Source organism: Siphateles boraxobius, unplaced genomic scaffold (assembly GCF_051911475.1).
Source record: "Siphateles boraxobius isolate OS27281-9 unplaced genomic scaffold, OSU_SipBor_1 8, whole genome shotgun sequence".
NCBI classification, from domain to species: Eukaryota; Metazoa; Chordata; class Actinopteri; order Cypriniformes; family Leuciscidae; genus Siphateles; species Siphateles boraxobius.
In genome coordinates, this window is record NW_027509208.1 from 34,677,501 (window position 1) to 34,697,979 (window position 20,479).

At 40.3% G+C, this 20,479-nt stretch overlaps 2 protein-coding genes across 6 annotated transcripts in view; one reads left to right on the forward strand and one right to left on the reverse strand.

Annotated features, from left to right (window-relative positions):
- med23 (mediator complex subunit 23) overlaps positions 1 to 8,613 on the reverse strand; it is an 86,376-nt gene extending 77,763 nt beyond the window's left edge. The window contains exons 1-11 of one of the 3 annotated variants that reach the window (XM_077220326.1): positions 8,563 to 8,613; positions 7,405 to 7,667; positions 7,252 to 7,283; positions 7,064 to 7,151; positions 6,313 to 6,437; positions 5,651 to 5,762; positions 3,310 to 3,408; positions 3,139 to 3,240; positions 2,082 to 2,151; positions 1,874 to 1,986; positions 345 to 440 (exon numbers count right to left, since the gene is read on the reverse strand). In XM_077220326.1, coding sequence (XP_077076441.1) covers positions 345 to 440; positions 1,874 to 1,986; positions 2,082 to 2,151; positions 3,139 to 3,240; positions 3,310 to 3,408; positions 5,651 to 5,762; positions 6,313 to 6,437; positions 7,064 to 7,151; positions 7,252 to 7,283; positions 7,405 to 7,455 — 888 coding nt within the window. In that variant the 5' untranslated portion in view covers positions 7,456 to 7,667; positions 8,563 to 8,613. Of the gene's footprint in view, positions 1 to 344; positions 441 to 1,873; positions 1,987 to 2,081; positions 2,152 to 3,138; positions 3,241 to 3,309; positions 3,409 to 5,650; positions 5,763 to 6,312; positions 6,438 to 7,063; positions 7,152 to 7,251; positions 7,284 to 7,404; positions 7,694 to 8,562 lie in introns of those variants that run through there. The other 2 variants (XM_077220325.1, XM_077220327.1) reach the window with 2 other exon arrangements.
- A 531-nt stretch (positions 8,614 to 9,144) lies between these two features.
- il20ra (interleukin 20 receptor, alpha) lies at positions 9,145 to 20,479 on the forward strand. 3 transcript variants are annotated; one of them, XR_013199956.1, is made up of 8 exons: positions 9,373 to 9,600; positions 10,442 to 10,568; positions 12,427 to 12,632; positions 14,776 to 14,972; positions 15,692 to 15,836; positions 16,133 to 16,272; positions 18,555 to 20,119; positions 20,217 to 20,479. XR_013199956.1 is itself a non-coding variant. In XM_077220363.1 (7 exons), the coding sequence occupies exons 1-7, from the start codon at positions 9,549 to 9,551 to the stop codon at positions 19,230 to 19,232; spliced, it is 1,545 nt and encodes a 514-aa protein (XP_077076478.1). In that variant the 5' UTR covers positions 9,145 to 9,548; the 3' UTR covers positions 19,233 to 20,479. The 3 variants fall into 3 exon arrangements, 1 of the variants encoding a protein (XP_077076478.1); XR_013199957.1 differs by having other exon boundaries at positions 9,398 to 9,600; positions 18,555 to 20,123; XM_077220363.1 differs by having other exon boundaries at positions 9,145 to 9,600; positions 18,555 to 20,479.

A 20,479-nucleotide genomic window follows, 5' to 3' on the forward strand; every position in this document is an offset into this window, starting at 1 on the left:
TTTTTTCTGATTATTTGTTCATTGCATATGTAATGGCCAATGCTTTGGCAATACTGTACAAGTCATGCCAATAAAGCTCATTTGAATTTGAGAGACAGAGAGAGAGAGAGAGAGAGAGAGAGAGAGAGAGAGAGAGAGAGAGAGAGATCATAGTTTGGCAGGGAGTATTGTGTCGTTCAGGTCCTGTGGGAGGGAGTGTGGGACTACTCAAACTACGAGCAGCTGATCTCTCCACGCCTCTGCGTCAGCCTCTCATCACAGAGAAGGGGATGGACATGCGAGGCAGAGGAGGGAGAGAGAGCCCTGCGAGAGACAGAGAAAGAGAGCGAGAGAGCGAGCGGCACCTGCTTGTTGAGGCCCAGCATGTTGCAGACCATGTCTCTGGAGTAGGGCTGCTCCAGCACATACCTCAGCAGACCCGTCTGCGGCTCGAACAGGTCCTGCGGAGACACACACACACGCAGGGGGATTCATTCAGAATTAAAGGGTTATTCACCCAACAATGACATTTATGTCATTAATTCCTCACCCTCATGTATGCTTCAAATAAAGATTGTATCAGTTACACATATATCATATTTTAAATGTATAAAAGCATAAGCATTTATAATAAAAACAAATGGGTTTATGGCCAAACCTTGAAGTTTACCAATAATTTAATTTGTGCAGGTCTTATAAAACCTTAAAAGGTTAGTTCATCTAAAAATGAAATTGTCATTAATTCCTCACCCTCATGTCGTTCCAAACCCGTAAGACCTTCGTTCATCTTCGTAACACAAATGAAGATATTTTTGATGAAATCCGAACGGTTTCTGAACCAACCATAGACTGCAACATCATTGCACCTTTCAAGGCCCGGAAAGTTTGTAAAGACACCACTAAAATAGTCCATGTGACTCCAGTGGTTTTCATTATGGAATTAATTATTGGAATTAATGACAGAAATTTCATTTTTGGATGAATTAACCCTTTAAGGTTTCATTAGACCTGCACAAATGAAATTATTGGTAAACTTCACATTTTGGCTTCAAACCCATTTTTTTTTATTATAAATGATTATGCTTTATATTCATTTTAAATATATGTGTTACTGATACTATCTTTATATGAAACGTCACTTTACTTTCAAAACGTGATTTTCTCTATTTTGATCACTACCGTAAACATCAGTGTTTAAATCTGAACTATAAACTTTTATCCAGTATTATTTTATTTAATGTGATGTTGAAAAGACTGTTAGTGAAGCGGTTTCATATCTATACATGACGACTCTCTCTCTGGATCAGATCTGAATGTTCGCTGTGATCGTACTTGTCTAAGCTTTATTAGGCAGAGAGCAGAATAGCTGTCATTTAGGAATAAGATCATGCGGGTGTTTGAATCGAGATCGCCATCTTTTAATTAATCAATCATGCAAGCTCTAGTTCACACTCAATAAACTACATAAAAAAGTTATGTAGTTCTTGTATTCTTGTATAGTTCTTGTATAAAGTTTTTTCTGTTTTTTTTTTCTGACACCAAGCAGCTCTAATGAAAACATCCTTTACTTTTTTAATCATGTGCACTGATCACAGTCAGTCACAGTCACAGTCAGTCCGGGATCTTTGTGCTGTGATTTGAGTTATTTGGATTCAACTGTCTGTTCGGACACTTTCTTATGTGAGATTCATGAAGACAATGTCTCAGTCAGTTATCTACACATGCAGCAGTGAGTTACCAACACTGAACTTCCTTAAACTGGACAATGACTTTCTTCTAGAGCTGCTGTACAGCCAAAACAATCTTGGCTGTATTATTTTCCAACTATCACTGTAAAGCTGCTTTGAACGATCTGTACTGTAAATATACAGGTGAGTTGGGTCAGGAGCAGTACCTTATCATAGGGCAGCATTCCCCTCAGGGGGAAGCGCAGAGTGCTCGGGTCCAGCTTCCACGAGTTACAGATCGCCCCAGAGTTATTTACCACCGGCAGAAGACTGCAGCGCCCTGAAACACACACACACACACACACACACTAGTTAAACACGAGACAGACTGGCCCAGGGGCTTATGTGAGATGAGGACGAGTGAATGCGTCTTACCACAGATGGAGTTAATACGGGCGGTCGGTCTGAAACTATCAACAAAGTCAGATATCAGGCTGCCCAACAGCTGAAAATAAGCACAAATTGCTTTAATTTTGTGAAGAATAACTGAGAACAAGTCAACAGCTCCATCGGTCTGCATCGAGGGCCAGATTTACTAACGTGCAAACTCTCTTTTGCCATTAAAAAATGACTGTCAGGATTTACTAAATAAACACAGTGAGAAACTAGTGATAAAAGGCGTTGAAATGGTTATTTTTGTGGCTAAACCTTAGTGCATATGTTAAAGAAGGCTTTTCAGTCTACAAATCACCAACACTCACCATGGATTTAATGTCGTAATGCTAACTGTAACCATGGTATTGTGGCAGAAATAGCCCAAAGTTTTTACATTCATCTCAGGGTTCGTACATCTTTTTGAGAGTGAAATTCAAGCACTTTAAAGCTCTAAATATGATCCAATTTAAATTTTCTTTTTAATGTGATGATTTGTAAAACAAAACTTTTAAAGATGAAGGAAAACTAACACTTTATGGCAAACAAAAAACAAAACCAGAAGATGGCGGCCGAGGATCACATTGATTATTAGCTATTTCCACTCCCTAATATATGGAAAAGTAGGAAGTCACAGTCTCATGTAAAACAAATAATTTTCTTCAAATTGTGACTGAATTACACAGAAAGAAAGCAAAGAGTGCTCCTTTTATAATCACTGAAGCTGTCGGTAAATTTTTTTGAAAAATTGGGGAGTTAAAAAAAGTTATCTCCATTACAATTCTAGTTTAGTTCTTCACTGTTAAATTTCCAATAAACAAACATGTAATATTATTAGTAATTGCACTTATTAATGCAAAACAATAGAACTTTTATGATTAAATTAACTTTATGATCAATTTTCCCCCAGTGCTACCAAATCAGGCGCTACTGCTCTCAAATGTTAGACTGGAGCCCTGTGTGAACTTCCACTCTCATCTATGCTTTTATGGGATGGCAGTCTCACGCTAATATGCCCTGTTCAGTAAATCTGTCTCAAGAGTCTGCAGGAGTGTGTTACCCAGTGTGAGAGCAAGCCCTCCGGATACAGCTTCCTGATCTCGGTCACGGCGAAGTACGCGGGCAGCAGACAAGCGTTGCGGTCCAGTATGTACTCCACCACCTTCACACAGGACAATTAATCACAACCAGCAAACACTCAAGGCGTCATGATCTGTGGATTCACACGTACTTCTCGTGCCGCCAGCAGCTGCTGGACCACAGCCGAGCTCACGAAGCTTGGGACGCTCTGAATCTTGTCCAACACAGCCTTCAGTAGATCCCTGACGCCCTGAAACACACACACACACAGATTATAAAGTGGGGGCCACAGGACAGCGCTGGGGGCCCGTGGAAAAGCTTAGAGAAAAGCTATGTAAAATTTAATTCATGCTTTTGATTTAAAATACATCAAACATTTGCTTAAAATAAGTAATACATAAAACATTAATTTAAATCAATATAATGTTGATTTGAAAACTTTAACAATAGAAAAATATTAGAATAAATAAATATGCTATTTCAACACATTTCCTCTTGTTATGTAATAACTATATTAATATTATACATTATGTAAGGGATGACGTGCAGCAGTAAATCAGAGCGGTTAGTAAATACAGCTTTCTTAGGAACTGCTGCATAACACATGGCTTAAACAGAACAGGAGGAAGAACAGTCTGATTGGTCAGATGACCCAGACTGTGGTGATTGGTCTACTCTGCTGATTGGTCAGATGACCCAGTCTGTTGTGATTGGAGTAATCTGCATTGATTGGTCAGATGACCCAGTCTGTTGTGATTGGAGTACTCTGCTCTGATTTGTCAGATGACCCAGTTTGTTGTGATTGGTCTACTCTACTCTGATTGGTCAGACGGCCCAGTCTGTTGTGATTGGTCTACTCTACTCTGATTGGTCAGATGACCCAGTCTGTTGTGATTGGTCTACTCTGCTCTGATTGGTCAGATGACCCAGTCTGTTGTGATTGGAGTAATCTGCTCTGATTGGTCAGATGACCCAGTTTGTTGTGATTGGAGTACTCTGCTCTGATTGGTCAGATGACCCAGTTTGTTGTGATTGGTCTACTCTACTCTGATTGGTCAGACGGCCCAGTCTGTTGTGATTGGAGTACTCTCCTCTGATTGGTCAGATGACCCAGTTTGTTGTGATTGGTCTACTCTACTCTGATTGGTCAGACGGCCCAGTCTGTTGTGATTGGTCTACTCTACTCTGATTGGTCAGATGACCCAGTCTGTTGTAATTGGTCTACTCTGGTCTGATTGGTCAGATGACCCAGTTTGTTGTGATTGGTCTACTCTACTCTGATTGCCCAGACGGCCCAGTCTGTTGTGATTGGTCTACTCTACTCTGATTGGTCAGATGACCCAGTCTGTTGTGATTGGTCTACTCTGGTCTAATTGGTCAGATGACCCAGTCAGTTGTGATTGGTCTACTCTGCTCTGATTGGTCAGATGACCCAGTCTGTTGTGATTGGTCTACTCTGCTCTGATTGGTCAGATGACCCAGTCTGTTGTGATTAGTCTACTCTGCTCTGATTGGTCAGATGACCCAGTCTGTTGTGATTGGTTTACTCTGCTCTGATTGGTCAGATGACCCAGTCTGTTGTGATTGGTCTACTCTGCTCTGATTGGTCAGATTACCCAGTCTTTTGTGATTGGTCTACTCTGCTCTGATTGGTCAGATGACCCAGTCTGTTGTGATTGGTCTACTCTGCTCTGATTGGTCAGATGACCCAGTCTGTTGTGATTGGTCTACTCTACTCTGATTGGTCAGATGACCCAGTCTGTTGTGATTGGTCTACTCTGCTCTGATTGGTCAAATGATCCAGTCTGTTGTGATTGGTCTACTCTGCTCTGATCTGATTGGTCAGATGACCCTGTCTGTTGTGATTGGTCAGAAACCAAACAGCTGTGAATTTCAGTTCTTTCTCAGCTCTTGATACACAGTGATACGAGCAGTAACAATGGCGTCGGTTTTACCATATCAATCTCATCAAAGTGGATTTGCTATAGCAGCAGAAAACAGCGTCTTCTTGACATGAACAACACAAACCAAACTCTTCCAGTCTCAGATAAACTACAGTGTTTGAGGGGCAAAGCAGACGCTGTTCAGCCACTTAAGACATGTAAATTACTTACAAACCTATGCAGCATTGCTTCAGAATCACTTCAGAGTCAGAGTAGCTTCCTTCTTTTGGGAGACAGTTTCTTGACTTGACACTTTGCAGAGTTTTTACATTCAGAAACAGCTGTATTACACACTACATGAAATGTCATATTGTGTATTCAAAGCAAAATAGGGGCACTTTAAAGTGTTTAAAACATTAACATTATGACTTCCTGTAAAGCTGCTTTGAAATAATGTGTATTGTGAAAAGCAATACACAATTAAAATTGACTTGACTTGAATGTCAATCTATGAATTAATAAACACACGTTTTGCTATAATACAAAATATCACAGGTTTCAGTTTTCGTCAGATTCCAGCTCATGCATATCTTTAGTTTATCTTTTCACCTTGTAGTCGACTCCTCCAATGATTTTGCGGATGAGTTTAAAGGTCAAAGCCCAGAGTTGAGTCCTCTCCCACTCCAGACTGTCCGAGCCGATCAGAGCCTGACACACCATTCTGCAGGAACACCCACACACAGTCACATAACCCGAAACTCTGGAGGTCTGGCACTCGACCCAAGCCCGATGGGAACTGTACAACTGTCCTAAGACTTCTGGTTTGGGTTGAGTTCTGCTTTGTAACTAATGAATATAGGATTTACTACTACAAATACTCTGTGTAAACTCACAGAGCTTGTCATCCATGTGTACTAAAATCGGTGGATTTTTTTCTTTTTCTTTTCTTTACAAAATTCAGTACTATTGTGGTGTTCATGCCACCTGAGAGTTAGGCAGTAAATAGATACTTACTATGAAAATACATAGAAGTTATAGTGCAGAATGTACACATCTGTACAAAAGTCTTCTGATCTAGATGTATATTACTTTAAGAAAAAATTATTATAAAATATAATTATAATTAAACTATTTATTTCTTTACTATTTTATGTTCTTCCTATTCTCTTGTGTTATATACCGGTATGTATGTATGCATGTAACCAGATCTCCTGGAAACCACAAAAAATTGCTTGTGAGTGTGTGTGAATGAAGCTGGTTGTGGTTGTGACCTGGGAGGCAGGAGGCTGGTCTCCACCGCCATGGCCAGACAGTCGTAGAGGAAGGCGATGCGTTTGGGGCTGTGCTGCCCATGAATGAAGCGGACGATCCACTGCACACACTGATCATGTGACTCCTGCAGTGACAGCACACACACACGTCACATTAAACACAATCTCTCTTCCGCATCTGTTCTAACTGGCCAGCAAAATTACCTTTTAAGAAAAAATTATACAACGGACACGTTCCCAGTTATTAACACCGTAAATCTATCTTAATCTAAGTTTAAAGTCACCATGAAATCAAAATGGGCAATTTTCTTAGTGAATATTGCGGTGTTTGTCCTAAATGATTTATGGTGCACAATGCACATCATTATTGTTTTAAATCCATGTTCCTGATCATCTTGAATCAGAATAAGTTCCTCTTGCAGCATCTCTTCTCTGATGACGAGGGCGGGGCAACCTGTCAATCACATGAGATCCACCAATAACAAACCACAACCATCCAATCAATTCCTCACGGACACAATCAAGCCCTGCCAACTTTTGTTCTTGTTCCAGAAGAGTTTCACTCAGATATTCAGGACACAATAGGGAAGAAAAGACTAGCGTAACTATAGTTATTCTGATTCAAGATTACGAGACACATGATGTGCACAGATAAATCATTCAGAACAGACACTGCAATATACCAGGGCAGGGCCAGGACTAACATCACAGAGCTGAAGTACAACAACCAGATGAATGAGTGTGAGCTGACCTGAGGCAGGCTGATCCAGTACTGTCTGAAGGCTCCTAAACAGCTCAGGAGTTTGTTCCTCTCATCCTCCGCACTGTCCATGAACATGCTGCGCACACGCACACACACACACACACACTGCTGACTCTCATCCCTTCACTGGCTAACCTACAGGTCAGCGCTAGTTTCAGTCGTTATTATTTACTCACCCAGCAAACGCCTCTTCTATCACCTCAGTTTTCTGGTGTAAACAAAACATTTGAAGGTTTAAAGATTTATTTATTATCATTCATTCGTTTTATAAGATAATTGTCTGTCCATACAGTACATGGAACAACCTTTTAATGAATGAAATGACCCACCACTACATCCTCAAAAATACTCTGCAGCTGACTTTCCATCGGGACCGCCATGATCTGAGGAGCTCGTCGCAGGACAGCGCTTAATAAACTTACATGTCCATGTTATTGTGTGTGTGTTTATTGAATTAGCACTGAACTGACGCTCTGATGAACAACAGAAAACCAGCGCCAGTAACCAGAAACACCGGAAACTCGAGCGCGCTGAAAACATTCCCGTGTGAACACACGATCACACACAGCGATGGTTCCGGTTTCTGTTGAGCCTTCTCGGTCGAAAAAAAACATATCGATAAAAAACATATCGATAAATCAATAGACAGTGCATAAATTCGTACTGAAACGCTTAGTAACGGGGGTTACAAAAAGTACAACAGTCTGCATTATTGCCTCTGTACCGATGTATGCGTCAAACCACGAGTTAAACCAATAACGTAGCCTACAACTTTCTTTTTAAATGTTTATCTGATGATTGTGAAATGTTCTTCTTTTTTTAACTACCCACAGTTTAGGATTTGGCTAACAGAAATGTTTAATTGATTAGTTTAATAATTAGAGACGGTTCAAACTTTTTAGCTAAAATCTATTTTCGTTATCGACTCTTCTTATTATTGTGTTCACTTGAGCTTGTTGTCAAGTATGTTTCCACACAAGGAATTTGTCTTTGTGACAGGAGCTTCCAGTGGAGAAGGAAAGTGACAGTGCAGACATAGGAATTACGCAATAAAAAGTAATATATTACACAATAATAATATTATAAAGAAAACAGCCCAAGTAACGACGGACAGACTCCGTTTCCTGAACTTTTAATCGGAACGTAAGAACAACTGTACAAAAACCCAGCAGCCTAACTCACTTGCTCGTTTCTGCTTCAGATAACACGTGTGAATGCATATTTGCATTTACAAAAACATCTGAGACCACAGTTGATTCACAGATGTAATTGATGGTTTTGACACTGTTACCACAGTTACTCCATCAGTTTCCTGATTATCTAAGATAAGAAAGTAGGCCTAATTGTCAGATGCTGACATGAGAATTAAATCACAGAATTTAAATTACACTTTGGTGCTAAACAGTAGAGAGATTTCGAACTCACCGCATTAACCCGATAACTACCGGTGCAAAATAAAACAGCAATTTCACATCAATTATACTCACTCCACTCGTGTGTAACTAATTGGTGTTAAACTCTTTCCTCTTATTGCATGTAAAAGAGAGTGTGTGTGTGTGTGTGTGTGTGTGTGTGTGTGTGAGAGAGAGAGAGAGAGAGAGAGAGAGAGAGAGAGAGAGAGAGAGAGAGAGAGAGAGAATACAGATCTTTTGTACTTCAGCAAGTGTTTTGACTTAAAGATCCCTGACATGAGAACTACATGTGCTTTTATTTTGACTCAATACAATGATGAGAACTAAGAAGGATCACCCATAATAACCAAAATCACAGTCACATGACCTGCAAAAGAGGGTCATTAACGCATTTTCAGCACAGTTTCAGTCAGAGGGAAGTGTTTTGTGTGGACAAAAACACTTTTAGTACAGATAGATAGATAGATAGATATAGATAGATAGATAGATAGATAGATAGATAGATAGATAGATAGATAGATAGATAGATAGATAGATAGATAGATAGATATTGACAGAATCAGATTGTTATGACGTCATTGTCATTCATTCAGGTAATGAAGTCACACCAGTCTGTTGTCATTCCACACACACACACACACACACACACACACACGCACACACAGACACACTGCTACTGAAGTACCCTTGAGGGGTAAACAGCTCAATATGAATTCAGCTCATATAAGACGTTGCAATGTAGACTGTGAGGTGGCATCACATTTTTTAAAATACTTTTAAAATGTTATTTTGAAGGCTTACGAATATGAAGTCTCATGAATATGAATTAGGTCGTGTTGCCGTTACTAGGAAACCGCCCACGCCTCTGCAGCGGTTGGCTGGGGCGGGTCACGTGAGCGCAGCAACACCTGCAGCAGAAGCAGATGAGGTGAAGTGAGGGACTGTGTACCTGAGAGCCGAGAGCTGCGGTCGTTCCATCAGCTCCAGAGACATGTAGAGGACTTCAGCTTTCACCAGAGTCAACATCAGGACAGAATGATCAGGATTACCCGTGTGGAGCTATGGAGACCGTGTTAGTGATCGCGCTGTGTTTGCTCTCGAGAGGAGCGACAGGTAAATCTCACCGTCTCTCTCTCTCTTCTCACGGCACCTCTGTCTGCGACCGGACTGCTTTATATTGTATATATTTTACTTTTAATGTCGCCTGATCATTATGTGATGAGGAATCTAACCTAAGTCATATATGTTACTAATTAATATTATATCATAGTTATGTATGTGATTTCTAAATAATATTACAATAAAGTAATGAACCTTACAAATATCTGTCATTTCAAGTCTGTTTGGAGCAATTTCAAGAAAGGTGTTTCGATTATAGCTTTTTATGTCGGAATAAATTAAAATAAAAAAAATAATTGTGACTTAATGTCTCATAATTCTTTTTTTTTTCTTTTTTTTTTATATATCACGAGAAAAATTCCAAGAAAAAAAGTCAGAATTGCGTGATAGCCTATAAAGTTTTTAATAAATGTTTTTATTACATGGCGGAAACAAGCTTCCTTAAACCCAAGCTGTGCATTCTCTGTTTTATGATGGGGATCTCTTTTTATCTCTTCCCCACATAAAGCCTCTTTTACAGCACAGGATCATTCACATTAACGAATGTGTTGGTCTTTATTATGATCCTCTTGATTTCTGTGGCATATGTCAAGAGTGTGATGATCTGTAGGTGTTCTGGAACAACAGGAAGCAGATTCACCCGTCAGACACCCTTGTGCCTCTTCCTGTGGTTTCATGAAATTTGATTTATTTCAACAATGCCTGAACTTCACTGCATTTCCTTTTGCCGCTCGCTGTGAAGATTTGGAAACAATCCAACAAGTCAGTAATGTGAACATGGCCTGTGTGCATAATAAAAAGAGAGAATTCTGTCTCGTTTTCATCTGTTAAACAGCATCAGTTGAGGGACCGCCGGAGCCTCGAAACGTCCACTTCTCCTCCGTGAACCTGAGGAACGTTATCAAATGGGCGCCAGGAGAAGGATCTCCCAATGACACCGTCTTCTCTGTGGAATATGCCATGTGAGTCGAATCAAACACAGTTCAGTTCTTTAGAGATGCAGCCACGGTCAGCATGAGAAGTGTTTGGATTCACAAGTGCTCTTGGAAATGCTAGTCTGAATCCCTGTATCTGAATACACATACTTCCATAGGCTACTATATAGGCAAAAATCAGTATGTGAGCCAAGTAGTATTTCGCTGATTCATAGACTATCCCATGGTTTCACAGTCCTAGGTTAAATGCATGTTTGAGCTGTTTTAACTGAAAGCATATGTTAAAATATGTCAGTATCATTGTTTTGTCTCAAGATGAGCCTCACCACATAAAAGTAATAAATAAATACAATAGGTCTAGTTATTGTCTTTGTTGTTTTTGACCAATAAGGTTGTGACACCAAAAACTACTAGCCTAACGCATATACATTTCAAATATTTTTAAAGACAAGTAAACTGTCAGTAATAAAATAAGAACAAATAATTGCAAATTACGAAGAATAGTACAAATACAACAGTACAAACATACAAATAAAATTGGCAGAGGCTATTTACACTAACTCCGCCCACCAATGTCTGGTTGGGACAGCAGGAATATTAGGCTTCTGTCACTTTAAGAGCTGCACGGATCCAACATATTGTTACACATGCTTTTAGTTTCTCAGCTGTTTATGTTCACTTAAGATATAACAGACTATGTTTATTAAGATACTCACCGAGACCAGCATTTTTTTACGTTATTTTGTGTGAATGTGTCCATTCAAGTGCAAGAAAATGTGAAAGAGAGCTCGATTCAGCATTCACACGCTGTCTGAGAGGCGGCTTTCCGGGTGCGCGCTTCGGATGATCATACTTCTCACACTATTGAATTGAGTTTCCTTTTTGCATCTTGCGCTTGAATATTTAATTTGGCAAGGCTTAAAAATACGTGCAACTGATAAACTTTCACGATGCACCACTTGGCCGATCAGGCAAGTGACAGCTACGTCAACTGTGAACAAATGTTTACGCTGGCCATTGGGCTTTTTTTGTCCAAATATGTACCGACCCCCACAAACCAATATTTTTATCCCTTTTACACAAATGAGGAATACAGCAAGTGATTCATCTTAAAGAGGCAATAAAGACAAGAAGTGCTAGTAACAGAGTTTCAGCTATTGTTCAGGGGTGTGTTTCACGTACATTGACGTAACTCGCTGCTTAACTGCCACAGTACGATGCATCGCTGAAGAAATCATCTAGCTAGTCATTGACGGTTTACCGAAACCAAATTGTCGCTAATTGGTCTTTAAACCAAGTTGGTTAATGATGGCACGCACGTGGTGGAGTAATAACTACTTTTAATGAATCTGTCTGAGATTGAATTAATGCTAGTTGTTTTGCTATAAATTAGGAACATGGCATCTGAGGACTATTTCTTACCTACTAGAGCACGTACACAAATGTGCACTCTTCAAAAAACGACTCTTTAAATCTCTTGACAAACTAAAAGACGTAGATGACATTTGTATGTATTCAAAATAAAAGATATAGATTGTACTGAATGTCAGCTTGCTTATTTGGCTCAAGATAAGGATTTATCGAGTCCACATGTCATGCAAACAAGAAACTCTGCTTCTAACCACAGGTCTAGAGCTGTCGTTCAAACGCACAACTCTGCGATGCTGTTTGCGAATGTTCGTTGGAACGATGGTTTCGGGAAACACAGACTCGTTGAACTGCTGATAATGACGGAACTTGCGACCATAGTGATGCTTTTAGGACACACACCCCAGAAGAGTTCAAGATGGAATAGGGAGGGATGAAGGAATAGTGAGAGCACAGACAGACAGTTTTTCTGCTTTCCTAAACCTGTAATGAGACATGAACAACTGTTTTCCTGCAGATACGGCGATGAGGAGGCGAGCGGCAGTGGGCGGCTGCGATGGAGGCGTGTGGAGCAGTGCAGCTCCATCACACAGAGCGAGTGTGACGTGTCTCAGGAGACCTTTGACACGCAGGAGGAGTACTACGCCAGAGTCAGAGCCGTCAGCGCGCACACACACTCCCTCTGGAGCGAGAGCACACACAGATTCAGTCCCATGATCGACAGTGAGTGACTGATGACACTTCTGTTTTGGTACTTTGTTTATCGCTGTTTATTAAAGGGGACATATCATGACCATCTGACATTTTCCGTGTTTAAGTGCTATAAAGCGGTCCCCAGTGCTTCTACCAACCCAGAAAATGTGAAAAGTGACAACCCAGTAACTTTGTTAAATGTTGGCAAAAGTTTGAGCAAAACATGTAAACTGTTCTGTCGTTGCCTCACAGACGAGCACTGAACACTATTGACCAAAACATGTCACCGCTGTCTTATAAAGACCAGAAGTCGATGAGATTAATCAATGTAACTCCACAACAACTACATAAATGTATCCAATAACCATTCAGAAACGTCCAGGTGCGTCTAAAAGTGAAGTCTCTCTGCAAGGCTGCACTCGCTACTGGTTATTCTGAGATTTTGGATGAGTGAGATTGGCCTGTTTTGTTATTGCCGGAGTTTCTGAAGCTCGTTTAAAGGATCGGCCTCTTCTGAATTGAGGCGGAGCTGCAGCTCATTTGCATTTAAAGGGAAACAAAAAAACGGCATGTTTTTGCTTGCACCCAAAAGGGGCAAATTTGACAACCTGTAATAAATTATCTGGGGGGAATTTTGAGCTGATATTTCACAGACATATTCAGGGGACACCATAGATTTATATTACATCTTGTGAAAAGGCACATAATATGTCACCTTTAAAGCCTATACAAATAGAGTATAACTTGACACTGATTTGCATGTACACAGAGACATGTCATAAATCACAGGAAAGTTGCTGACCACTAAAATAACTCCTCCATCTTTCCGCCAACACACTGACAGCTTGACTCCTATTGGTTGTTGCTCCCGATAGTTGCTTTTCATTTGCATGAAGTTAAACGTATCTCAACTTTGTTGCGTTGCTAGACAAGCCTACATTCTGTCGTCACTGTTAGTGACAGTCGCTCAAATCGCCTGCTCTCCATTGAAATTAATGGATCGTGTTTTGTCGCTGGCAGTTTGAACACAGCTTAATGCAGTTATTGTTAGTGAGACTGAAATCATGTGACTTAAGTAGGTGTAAGAGAGTTTCACAGTCTTTTCCTCACTAATGCCACCACAGTGTTACTATAATAACAATAACTGTAGTGACTATGGTGTATATATAATTACTGTCCTATATATATCTATTTGTGGACGTCCTCAGACTCGTTTTTATGCCAGAAATCCAAGTGTGATTGTTGTTGATGACCGTAATAACATTGCCTAAAGAAAAATAGCACATGAAACAAACTATTGCACCTTTCCAAAATGTCTAACTATTGACCATGGCCGCGCCCACATCTCAACGCCCAATCAACAACCGATGCATAGAACCAAGCCCCGCCTTTTTTCTTTATGTCACAAAATGGAAGAAAAGAACTGATGATACTTCTGATTCATCGCGACTTTAAATCCGTATTTCATTTCAAAATATTTATTCAGTGATTTGGTAAGTAAGCTTGTAATAAGCATGATAACGCACAGACAGTGCAAAATAAACACAGTTTGATCAGGTATATCGATTCAGTTTTCCTAGACACTCATCGCTTCCATTCTTCTTGTGTAATAAAAGTATTAAATAATTTGAACTCAAACCAATATTTCCATGTAAATGAGTGAGATAATGGACAGCCAGGCCGGCCGGTTATTGCACACTAAACTTTGAGTTCAGATCAGCCTGTCAAGAGTTTATTGTGTGATAATGACCAGCTGACATGTGAAATATGTGAAGTTGCTAAGCTACTGCAGTTTCAATTGTTTCACACCAGTCTACAGAGAGAAATCTGAGCTATAGATGTATTTCTTTCTCCAGTCCAACCCTGCAACACCCTTTCAACTGGAAGGATAGTCGTGCTGGAATGTAGTGACTCAGGATTTATCAGACGTTGTTTGAATTGTTCAGGTGCAGGAATGTTTCACACTGGGGTGTAGAGATGTCTTTGTGTTTATATTGTGTGGACTCTTTCTCACGTTGACTTATCTGTTATGCCTTACATGTGTATTTTTTCTATTTATGTGAGATTAAAGTAATCACAGGTGAAAGCAAACACAAGGCTGCTGTCACTAAACTCTGACCCTCATAAAGGTAAATGATTATCAGCTCTGAGCTCCTCAATCTCTGTCCCGCAGCGGTTATCGGAGCGCCGCTGGTGGAAGTGAATCTGTTGCACAACTACATGAACGTCACCATAAAGGGGCCCTTCAGACGGAGAACCAAGAACACAAAGAAAGACGTACCGACCAAAGAAAGAAAGGAGTCACTGAGGAAGATCTTCACAGACATGGTCTATAACGTCTCTGTGTTCAACAGCAGGAGCAATCACACAGTAAGTTCTCCTTACTTGTGTTTGAGAATAAAAAAAGCCTCTTTATTTGCATCGGTTGTTCCATGAAGAACCTTTAAGATCCATGGAAACTTCCCATTCCACAGAAGGATCTTTATAATGGAAAACGGTGTTTAAAATGTTCTTCACACTAAGAAAAAATGGTTCTTTAAAGTCCTCCTGTGGTCAATAATTTTAACCCTTAAAACTTATCTTTAATCACCAAATGACACAATTAAACACTTTTTTTCTTCATGCCTTAAAATAGCTTGAATGTAACTCGAAACCCTTGCCTCATTTAGTATGTGCGGTTCTATGAAAATGCAAAAGAGCCCCGCCTCCACACAGTCACAGCAGTTCAGAGATCCACTTGTTGACGATCAAACGTTGATCTGATTGGTTACAAGGTAGTTTGTGACATTAGAAACACCAGCGATTTCAAACCGTGTTTTTGAGACTGTCTTTGGTTCACTGCCGTTTTAAGGAGAAAATACTCAGCAATGGTGTTGACTTACGAATTTAAACATGCTTTGTCTTAAAGCATATTAAAAACACCACATAGACATATAAACAAAATTAAAAGCTGGATTTTCACCACAGGGGACTTCAAGATCTGTTCACAATAAGGCTCCTATATGGCATCACTGTGAAAAACCCATTTTGAACCTTTGTTTTTTTAAGAGTGTGGGTTACTCAGCTGATTTGTTTGTTTTTTTCCCCAGAATCACATGCGTCTCACGAACGGGAGCTTGAGGCTGGGCCCTCTGGACTTTTCCACACAGTTCTGCGTGGTGGTTCATGCCATATCCGAGTCTCTCCCTCTGGCCTACAAACCCAGCGAGCGGCTGTGTATTGAGACTCCCAAAGGTACCTCCATCAAACCGTGAAGGATTCTTGTGTTCTCACTTTCAGATTGTCAGGTGAACAGGTTTGAGCAGTATTTGATTGACATAAGTGACAGAACAAGTTAAGGAAACCTTTGCTCTTGTTTTAAACCCTTTATCAGTTCGTGCATAATATGCATGACTGTAATTGAGGTGTTTTCCCAGCGTGTTCTGAGCTGGACTTCCTCGTGTCTTCAGACGCTCTGTGTGTGTGTGTGTGTGTGTGTGTGTGTGTGTGTGTGTGTGTAAGTGTAAGCTGATGTTTTCTCTGTGCTGTAGATCCGTTCAGAGATCAGCTGCTGGCTGCCATGCTGGGAGGCGTGCTGCCATCTGCGCTCTGTCTGTGTGTGCTGGCGGTGCTCGCGGGGCTCGTCCACTGCTACATCACCGACCACAGGCAGACCCTGCCCAAGAGCGCAGTAAGATACCACACACACACACACGCAGTGAATCAAATACACGCTGTTAGAGAACCATATTTAGAGACCACAATCTCTCAGAGGCTTATTTGTCTTGGGCTCATCAGCAACTGATTAGGGCACCACCAGTTAACAGGCATTGCATTTATCCAAAACAGAATGGCACTGGGCTGGCACTTTTCAATTAAAAAAAGAAAGGGGTAAAAACGTTCTATATGTATATAAAATATTATATGTCTTCATTGTCACTTTTAATCTTATTTAATGCACCCTTGCTCAATAAAATTATAATTATTATTTTTTTTTTTTAAATCTTACTGACCCCAAACTACCGAACAGTAATGTGTGTTTGTTGGTTCCATTTTCTGTGTGCTCCAGTCAAGATTTAGTTTCCATTCAAATTAAATCACAAAATAAAGTGTAACTAATATCTGATATGCACTACCATTCAAATGTTTGGGGTCAGTAAATATACAGTCATGGTCAGAATTAATGGCACCCCTGGTAAATATGATCAAAACTGTCTGTAAAAAATAAATTTGCATCATTTATCCTTGTGATCTTTCATTCAAAAAATTGCCAAAAATCTAACCTTTCATTGAAGTAAAAGAATTGAAAGTGGGGGGGAAATCAGATTATGAAATAAATGTTTTTCTCCAAAACACATTGGCCACAATTATTGGTACCCCTAGAATTTTTTCAAGTAAAATATCTCTGAAGTATATTCCCATTAATGTTTACCTTTTTTTTAGCACACCAGGGTGACAAGGAACATGAAACGGTCTAGCTATGACTTCTTGTTTCACAGGAGTTTAAATATGAGGAAACACAAAGGCCAAATTCCCTTAATCACAATGAGTAAAACCAAAGAATATAGTTCTGATGTGCAACAAAAGATTGTTGAGCATCACAAAATAGAAAGTGGCTGTAAGAAAATAGCTAAAGAATTGAAAATCCCCATTTTGACAATCAGGGCAATAACTAAGAAGTTACAATCAACCAAAGATGTTATGAATCTGCTAGGAAGAGGACGTGTGTCTATATTGTCTTAATGCACGGTGAGGAGGAGAGTTTGAGTGGCCAGAGACTCTTCAAGGATCACAGATGGAGAATTGCAGTGATTACTTGAGTCTTGGGGTCAGAAAGCCCAGATTTAAAAAAAAAAATCAAACAACCCCTACATCACCACATGTTGTTTGGGAGGGTTTCAAGAAAAATCCTCCTCGCTCGTCCACAAACAAACTCCAGCATATTCAGTTGTCAGAATGACTGGAACTTTAAACGGCACAGGGTTCTGTGGTCATATGAAACTAAAAAAAAAAGCTTTTTGGCAGCAAACACGCTAGATGGGTTTGGTGCACACAAGGATAAAAAGTACCCCATGTGTACAATTTAATGTACCGTTGGATCTTTAATGTTGTGGGCATATTTTTCTGCTGGAGGTCCTGGACTTCTTGTTCAGATACATGGCATCATGGATTCTATCAAATATCAACAGATAAAAAATCAAAACCTGACGGCTTCTGCTGGAAATCTTATAATGGGCCATGTTTGCCCCTCCATCAGGACAACGATCCAAAACACATATCAAAATCAACACAAAAATGTGTTACAGAGCACAAAAATGAAGCTTCTGCCATAACCGTCCCAGTTCCCTGACCTGATGAGTTGAGTGAACTGAAGAGGAGAAGCACCAACATGGATCTGGGAATCTACAGGATCTGGAGAGATTCTGTATGGAGGAATGGGTTCTGATCTCCTGTCAGGTGTTCTCCAAACTCATCACACATTATAGGAGAAAACTCAGAGCTGTTATCTTAAAAAAAGGAGATTGCAAAAAGTATTTAATAAAAGGGTTCCAATAATTGTGGCCAACGTGTTTTGGAGAAAAACATTTATTTCATAATGTGATTTCCCCTCCACTTTCAATTCTTTTACTTCAATTTTTTGAATAAAAGATCAAAAGGATAAACAATGCAGATTTATATTTTACAGCCAGTTTTGATCGTATTTACCAGGGGTGCCATTAATTCTGACCATGACTGTAATATATTGCAATTTCTTTTGGCGGGTGTTAATTTCAAACCCTGGTTAGTCAGATCATTTGTCTTTTTAGAGTTGCTTTAAAGCAGAATTTGAATTTATCTTGATATCTTTTGAAAATTGCGTCAGTCTATTATTTTCCTTTTCTATTTCTGTGAAACTGCTTTGAAACAATATATATAGTATAAAGCGCTGAAGACATAAAGCTGTCTTTTAAAGCTGTACTTTTGTCATTTCAGCATGTGGCTCGAATAAGCGGGAAGCTGCAAACCTTCCAACCTGAAATGCCTCCAACAATCATCATTAACGTGTTAAAAATGGGTGTGTTTGAAGACGAGTGGTCTCTACTCTGTCCTCCGGCTCTGCCTCAGCCCGTGTCGTCCTTGGCCCAGGCTCTGAACACTGTGCCGGAGCCGCCCGTGTCTTATGTTGGGCAGCACGAGCCCCCGCCGGCCGGATCTGGAGCTCTTCCAGCAGACGCAGAGGACGCCAGACTGGAGCCGTGGCCACAGGAGCCTCATCACAGTGAGGCAGGAGATTACGGCATCGTGCTGCCGGCCGGTTTCCACACACTGGGCCAGTGTCCGGCCGAGCTCAGCCCGTACAGGACTCAAGACCTCACGGTAGACCCCACTGAGCCTGAGGACGCCTGTGAGGACGAGTGTGAGGACGAGCAGAACGATGAGGAAGTGGAAGCACGGATATTTTTGGACTGGAGCCCAGCGACTCGAGAACTGACAATCCCTCTGATAGGCTTGTTGGGTCTTGAGGACGAGCCACAGATCCAGACTGAAGCCGTCTCACTCCTGCCTAACGTGGTCCTGAGACAGTCCTCAGAGGAAGGCGCTGAGCAGGAAGATGACTTCACCAATATGGAGCGAAACTGGGGCCTTATAATCCACTCCAACCCAGAATAAACAGAGGAGTAACGCCACTGACTCGAGAGAGAATATGAAGGAGACTTTACACTGTACACTTGCCATTTGTCCATCTTTAAAGTCACCATGTTTTTATGGAATATTTAAGTATTTATCAAATAATTTATCGGTGCGCATCATGATTGTTTTTAATTCATGTGTCTCATAATAATCTTGAGCCAAAATAACTAACCTCCTGCAGTATCTCTTCTCTTCTCTGATGACGAGGATGGGGCAACCTGTCAATCACACGAGATCCACCAGTAGCAAACCACAACTGTCGCAATCAATTCCCCACAGACACAATCAAGCCCCGCCCACATTTGTTCTTGTTCTAGAAGAGTTTCACTTGGATATACGACACAATAGGGAAGAAAAGATGATCGCAACTTCCGTTTCATAATCACTTTAAGATTTACAAACGAGACAATATAATGAAGGATTTTCAGCAGTCTTTGTTTACTGCTTAAGCTCTCATTTACTGTGAACACAAGACTCCATGAGTAAAGCTCAGTCCTTTATCTTCTGTATTACATTACATTTATCATAGCCATCGGTTTCCCTAGAAGCCCTCGAAGAACACAACATGGAAGCTGCTAATTGGAAACTTTGCTTTATGGACAAGTGTTTTTTTTTAGCTGTAGATGAGCATGAGCATCAGAAAACATTGCAGCAGACGGGGGACAAATATACATTATGCAGCTATAAAGAGTCAATTTCACACAAACGACCTTCAGAAATGGTCTCTGGTTAAACCTCTACTGTAATATAATGGAATATTTGTGATTGTCAAACCCTGACATCTTGTGTGGAAGCCATATTTGTGTGTGTGTGTGTGTGTGTGTGTGTGTGTGTGTGTGTGTGTGTGTGTGTGTGTGTGTGTGTGTGTGTGTGTGTGTGTGTGTGTGTGTGTGTGTGTGTGTGTGTGTGTGTGTGTGTGTGTGTGTGTGTGTGTGTGTGTGTGTGTGTGTGTGTGTGTGTGAGAGCAATGATACAGAAAAAATATTGTCTTTGAAGGATTTATATATGTTATATAATATTGTAACAATTTCAACTGTACATATCAAATTATTTTTTATTGAAGTTAAGCTGCTGCGAATGATTATAAAACCAGAACAAACTCACATTCAGCAGGTGTTCGGTTCAGGCTTTCACTCTCCTGTCCTGTGCAATCATTATATATTTTGTTTATCACTACAATTCTGTAATCTTTTGATCCGTCACAACAATAAATATATGAACTTGGA

Excerpts from the sequence above, each read along its gene's own strand:
- il20ra (XM_077220363.1), top strand. The coding sequence starts at position 9,549 with ATGGAGACCGTGTTAGTGATCGCGCTGTGTTTGCTCTCGAGAGGAGCG. Across the intron at positions 15,837-16,132 it reads GTGTATTGAGACTCCCAAAG|ATCCGTTCAGAGATCAGCTG; the intron begins GTACCTCCATCA and ends TCTGTGCTGTAG. Across the intron at positions 16,273-18,554 it reads AGACCCTGCCCAAGAGCGCA|CATGTGGCTCGAATAAGCGG; the intron begins GTAAGATACCAC and ends TTGTCATTTCAG.